The sequence below is a fragment of the Otolemur garnettii genome, unplaced genomic scaffold, assembly GCF_000181295.1.
Source record: "Otolemur garnettii isolate 467f Iridium unplaced genomic scaffold, OtoGar3 scaffold00202, whole genome shotgun sequence".
NCBI classification, from domain to species: domain Eukaryota; kingdom Metazoa; phylum Chordata; class Mammalia; order Primates; family Galagidae; genus Otolemur; species Otolemur garnettii.
Window position 1 is genome coordinate 704609 of NW_003852597.1, and position 6508 is coordinate 711116.

Below are 6508 nucleotides of genomic sequence, written 5' to 3' on the forward strand. Positions count from 1 at the left end.
CCTCCCAAGTAGCTAGGACTACAGGTGCCCGCCACAACGCCTGGCTATTTTTTGGTTGCAGCTGTCGTTTGGTGGGCCCGGGCTGGATTCGAACCCGCCACCTTGGGTGTACATGGCTGGTGCCTTAGCCACTTGAGCCACAGGCACCGAGCCAAATGTTTTATTTTGATACAGTCTTGATCTGTCACCTGGGCTAGAATACCATGTCCTCAGCCTAGCTGACAGCAACCTTCCATTCCTGGGTTCAAGCAATCCTGCCTCAGCCTCACAAGTAGCTAGGGCTACAGGTACTCACCACAACACCCGGCTACTTTTTCTATTTTTCATAGAAATGTGGTCTCACTCTTGCTCAGGTTGGTCCTGAACGCCTGAGCTCAAGGGATCTTCCCACCTCAGGTTCCCAGAGTGGTAGGATTAGAGGTGTGAGCCACTGTACCTGGCCTAATTTTTAAATTTTACAGAGACACAATCTTGCTGTGTTGCCCAGGCTGGTCCCAAACTCCTACGATCAAGCTGTCCTCTCGCTTCAGCCTCCCAAAGTGCTGGGATGAGCCATACATTACAGGTATGAGCCATCACTCTCAGCCCCCACAGGACCTTTTAATGGGCCTTGTCCAGATTGCAATATGTAATACACAAGAGTGTCCTCTTTATACTTGTATTCCTATTCCCAGGAGTCTTTTAAGCATCTAATAAACATAGAATAAATCACAGGAAGGAATGTTTAGCATGTCACTGGACTAATAGATGTGGAGTTGGCACTACCCTGAGGTCAGTGCAGTAGTGTCCTTAGTCCCAGAAGGCTCAGATACATCCCAGCCCTTCCCACACACCATACAAAAGACTGATTTTTCCCCTCTTTATTATACACAATGTATAAACACATACAACAGAAAACAGTAGGGATCCTCATGGGCCTCAAGAAATAGCAAGGAAAGAAGAGATCCCAAAAACATTTTTTTAAGTAGAAGACATATCAGTGCTCAGACCAAAGGGGTAGAAGGCAGGCCAGACCCAGCAGAGAGCTGGACTAAAGGCTTCTTTCTCCCCAGAGCCAGAACAATGCAGAGTGCCCTCCACCAGCAGCCAGTCCACACAGGTAGCTGCCCAAGGGAAACTCTGCATGAGTGAGCACTCCCCTCTTGATAGAAGGGCAACACAGATGGTAACTAAAAGCTCCTTCCTCCTTTCCCTTAAGGGCATCAACTGAGGAAAAGTAGTGTCTCATGTCACTTTTACCCCCTCCCCAGCTGCCCCAGATCCAGGTGGCCCCATTAATGTGGCGCATTTACCGAAGCCTGCCCAGCTCAGATCCTGACTAGATGCACCAGCTGCCCAAAGTTCACAGGGGAGGGAAGGGAAGAGCCTGGTGAAACCAAACATCTTTATTTGCAGTTGTCACTGGGGCCGTTTCTTGCTGCTTATCTGTTTGCTAGCTTGCTCTTCCAGCTGCATGGCCAGGCGCAAGGCCTTGATGACATCTGGAAGGAAGGGGTGGTGGTGCATATGAGGTTAGTGGGGGGTCTGGGAGGCCCCCATTCATCAGAGCAGAGCTGCTATCACTTGCAGTCATGCAGGAGCCAGCAGAGGTCACCATTATCCACTCGCACCCTGTCCAGCCACACTCACCTCGCAGAGCTGAGAAATGCTTAGCTTGCTGTGCCAGGGCAAATTCTGCTTTGTTCACAAAGGTCTCCAGGTCGTAATCTGGCTGCTCCGTCATCTCAGAAAGCTCAAGCCAGCCTGGTCCTTGCTGTGACAACATAGGGAAAACTTGGGTCAGTTCTAATAATGACCAACCACTTTAGCAAATCACTCATGGGACTTTACCACGTACACTGTAGACACCTGTGCAGATGCCATGCCTATGTCCCTGGCCTATGTTCTTCCTACTGACTCTTACCCAGAGAAGCCCTCAGCTGAAATCCATCCTCTTCCTACCCCAAACTCGTTTCTATCCTGTACCAGATAAATGGCATCATGGTTCTGATGCACAAGCCAGTAATCTGAGTGATTGTATTCTGTTACCTTGTCACCAAATCCTCCCAGTTCCATCCCCTATATGATTCTTTTTTTTTTTTTTTTGGAGACAGTTTCACTGTGTTGCCCTCAGTAGAGTGCCATTGCGTCATAGCTCACAGCAACCTCAAGGTCTTGGGCTTAAGTGATTCTCTTGCCTCAGCCTCCCAAGTAGCTGGGACTACAGGCGCCCACCACAATGCCTGGCTGGATTCAAACCTGTCAACTCCAGTGTATGTGGCTGGCACCCTAGCTGCTGAGCTACAGGCGCTGACCCCCACTAAATGATTCTTAAATAGTTCTTGAATCTCATGCCCTCAATCCAGGCCTATGGCCATGGCCATACCTTCAACATCTTTTTTTAAGACAAAGTCACAAGCTGTTGCCCTGGGTAGAGTGCAGTGGCATAACTCACAGCAACCTCCAACTCTTGGGCTCAAGTAATCCTCTTCCCTTAGTTTTTCTATTTTTAGTAGAGACAGGGTCTTACTTTTTGCTTATGCTGGTCTTGAACCCGTGAGCTCAAGCTATCCACCCACTTCAGACTCCCAGAGTACTAGGATTACAGGCACGAGCCACCATGCCTGGGCCTTCAACATTTCTCTTAAACTCTTTCCTAACTGCCTCTACCTTTGCTCTCCCCAAACCCCCCCAACTAGGCTCCACATGGTAGCCAGAGTGGTGTATCTAAAGCTCTGATATGACCATGTTACCACTCTGTTTATCTCCCCTAAAGGCCTCTGCTGCCCTCAAAATAAAGTCTGGGCCTTTGGTATGAACTACATTACCATAAGGGCTTTTAGACCATTATATCTCTGCTGACCCTGTCCACAGCCTTGATCTCCCTCCATCACCTGCTCACTCCTTTTGCTCTGACCACAGTGAACCTCTCATTAGTCCTGGAAGTGCCATGTCTTTTCAAACCTCCATACTCCTGAGCATTCTGGAGGGGATGACATGCCTGAGCACTCATCCTTCAAATCTTTCCCATTACTCGTGCCAGGTTCTTTCCACTCTGCAGTCCTGAGTGCCCCCACTGTTAGCATGGTCTTGTCTGCCTTCCACAGCATCAGCGTCTAATGCTTGCTGAACACTGACCACATGGTACATACTGTACTGATGTTTTTTCTTTTTTTTTTTTTTGGGAGACAGAGTCTTACTATATTGTACCCTAGGTAGAGTGTGGTGGTGTCACAGCTCATAACAACCTCAAACTCTTGGGCTTAAGCAATTCTCTTGCCTTAGCCTCCCAGGTAGCTGGGACTACAGGCACTTGCCACAACACCTGGCTATTTTTCTTTTTTGGGGAGAGGGGTTGTAATTGTCATTGTTGCTTTAGCTGGCCCAGGCCGGGTTTGAACCTGCCAGCTCCAGTGTATGTGGCTGGTGCCCTAACCACTGAACTTCAGGTACTGAGCCAGTGCTGATGTTTTCTTCATTTTTTGTTTATGTTTTTATCATTTATTATTTTTTGAGACAGAGTCTTACTATGTTGCCCTTGGTAGAGTGCCATGGTGTTACAGTTCGCAGCAACCTCAAACTCTTGGGGTTAAGCAATTCTCTTGCCTCAACCTCCCAAGTACCTGGGACTACAGGTGTCTACCACAACGCCCAGCTATTTTTTTGTTGCAGGTTAGCTGACCTGGGCTGGGTTCAAACCTGCCAGCCTCGGATTTTTGTGGCTGGCGCCATAACCACTATGCTATGGGTGCTGAGCCTGTTAATTTTTTTGGAGACAGAGTCTTACTCTGTTGCACTGAGTAGATGCTGTGGCATCATAGCTCACAGGAACCTCAAACTCCTAAGCACATATGATCCTTTTGCCTCAGCCTCCTGAGTAGCTGGGACTACAGATGCCTGCCACAACAATGGCTAGTTTTCTTTTATTTTTTTAAGATACAGGGTCTTACTCTTGTTCAGGCTGGTCTCGAACTCCTGAGCTCAAGCAATCCACCTGTCTTGGCCTCCCAGAGTGCTGGGATTACATGTTTGAGCCACAGTACCTGGCTTTTTTTTTTTTTTTTTTTGCCTCATTTGTTTTTTACAGTATACTTAGGGTTGGATATGCTGATTTCTTTTTCTTTTTCTCATAAGAGGAAGGGCTTTATTTACCAGCTGGGAGCTTACAGCATATGCTGATGTTTTACAAGTGTATCACTTAGCCTTCAAATATAGCCATCTTGGCTCGGCGCCTATAGCTCAACTGGCTAAGGCGCCAGCCACGTACACCTAAGGGTGGGTTCGGATCCCCAGCCCGGACCCACCAAACAACAATGACGGCTGCAACCAAAAAAAAAAAAAAAACACAAATATAGCCATCTTGCCTCTCCTATTTTAGGGATGAAGAAACAGGCCCATTGAGGCTAAATAACTTTCACCAGGAAATCAGCTTGTAAATAGAAGTCAGGATTCATCTCAAGTCTTACACCGGGCCTATTACCTACACTTGATGTTTCTGGTCTTCGGTTTCAGCACAGGAGCTAGAACATTCGCTGAATAAATAAGACAAGATCTTTGCATATGAATGACCCCTAAGCCCTCAGCCAAGAGCATGCAAGACGGAAGACTAGTTCTGGCTAGGAGCTCAGAAGAAAGCATACATGTGCCAGGCTGGAGGCTGTGGTCAACCTAGCAGCACAGCTGGATTACCAGGCAGAGAATTAAGGAGACCTAGTGTATGTACAGGGCTGTTTTTTGCCATCCCAACTTAAAGACTCATAGGAGTAAAGCCCAGGTCATATTCCAGGATTGACACTAAGCATTCTTTTTTCTCTATCTTTTTTTTTTTTTTTTTTTTTTGAGACAGAGCCTCAAGCTGTCACCCTGGGTAGAGTGCCGTGATATCACAGCTCACAGCAATCTCCAACTCCTGGGCTCAAGCAAGTCTCCTGCCTCAGCCTCCCAAGTAGCTGGGACCACAGGCACCCGCCACAATGCCTGGCTATTTTTGGTTGCAGCCATCATTGTTGTCTGGCAGGCCTGGGCTGGATTCAAACCTGCCAGCTCAGGAGTTATGTGGCTGGCGCCTTAGCCGCTTGAGCCACAGGCGCCGAGCTAACACTGAGCATTCTTAAGGGTTGTCCTGGGGTGGCTATCTAGTTCCCTATGGCCAGGGCCAGCTCCCCACCTGTATAATCTCCTTGAGCTCTTCCACAGCCCTCTCCTCCAGCTCCCTGATTTGAGTCATGGCTTCATTAAAGCTGGACATCTGGGAAGACAGCTCTTCCTCTTCCTTGGAGAACTAAGGGGACGAAGAAGAGAGACACAACTGTGACTCAGTTCCCACCTCAGCAGGATATACTTCTCTCACCTGGCCCTGTCCTGCCTCTTACGTTGCCTGTCATGGAGGTCCCGTTAGAGCTGGCTCCCATGTCTTCTGTTTCCATTTGAATTGGCTGCTCTCCACTGGGTCCACTGTGGGGACTCAGCTCCTTGACCCTGAGGAAATAAGGTGTCAGATCTCACAGCAGCTCCCATGGTACTCACCAGAATGTGGTGCCACTTAAGTTGTGAAGCTTAAGGCTCTAAGGGGATGGAGCAGCAACTTTTCCTCCAGCCAACAAAAGGTGGCCTAGACTAAAGCTAGACTGGAAAAGACCCTCCCACAAATGCCGACTCCCCACTAGGGCCTAAAGTGGACTAGAAGAGGCCTAGCAAAATGGCTGAATTCCTAAGCCTCAGATTCACATCATAGAATATTACGTAGTAGGCACTGGGACCCCAGAGACTCCTCTCCCCTCATCACTGCCATTCCCTTCCCCAGTCCAGCCCATATCCTCCTGGCTGTAAGCCCTAGTACCTGTCTGCATATCTCAGTGTGTTTAAAGTATATTCACAGGAACTTATGCCTGGTGAGATCATGGCAATCTGCAAAAGGAAAGGGGTAGGGATAGTTAAAGGCTGAAAATCAAGGGTGAGAGTACTAGACAGCCTGCCCCTGGAGTGGCCTCTAGGAGACGCCTCTTCAAGCTCCCAAGATCCACATGGTGTTTTGGGTTTTTTTTTTTTTTTGAGACAGATTCTCATTATGTTGCCCTGGGTAGAATGTTGTGGCGTCACAGCTCACAGCAACCTCAAACTCTTGGGCTTAAGTGATTCTCTTTCCTCAGCCTCCAGAGTAGGTGGGACTATAGGCGCCCGCCACAGCACCCAGCTATTTTTTGGTTGTTGTCATTGTTGTTTAGCAGGTCCAGGCTGGGTTCAAACCCACCAGGCCAAGTATATGTGGCTGGCACCCTAGCAACTGAGCAAGATCCACGTGGCATTGGTGAGAGGACCCATGTTGTGCTAGGCAACTTGCCCCATGGGCACTGTAAATTTTTTTTTTTGAGACAGAGTCTTATTTTGTTGCCCTCAGTAGAGTCCTGTGGCATCATAGCTCACAGCAGCCTCAAACTCCTGGGCTCAACCAATTCTCTTCCTGTCTCAGCTTCCCGAGTAGTTGGGACTACAGGTGCCCACCACAACATCCAACTATTTTTTTTTTTTT

General features: G+C 48.3%; 1 protein-coding gene across 1 annotated transcript in view; it reads right to left on the reverse strand.

The window, feature by feature from the left end:
• Nucleotides 1–825: 825 nt before the first annotated feature.
• The window catches only part of KIF2C (kinesin family member 2C), a 20223-nt gene continuing 14540 nt past the window's right edge, over nucleotides 826–6508 (reverse strand). Inside the window, exons 16-20 of the mRNA XM_003801193.2 lie at nucleotides 5819–5886; nucleotides 5352–5457; nucleotides 5147–5260; nucleotides 1630–1753; nucleotides 826–1481 (exon numbers count right to left, since the gene is read on the reverse strand). Of these exons, the coding sequence (XP_003801241.1) occupies nucleotides 1399–1481; nucleotides 1630–1753; nucleotides 5147–5260; nucleotides 5352–5457; nucleotides 5819–5886 (495 nt within the window). The 3' untranslated portion in view covers nucleotides 826–1398. The remainder of the gene's footprint in view (nucleotides 1482–1629; nucleotides 1754–5146; nucleotides 5261–5351; nucleotides 5458–5818; nucleotides 5887–6508) is intronic.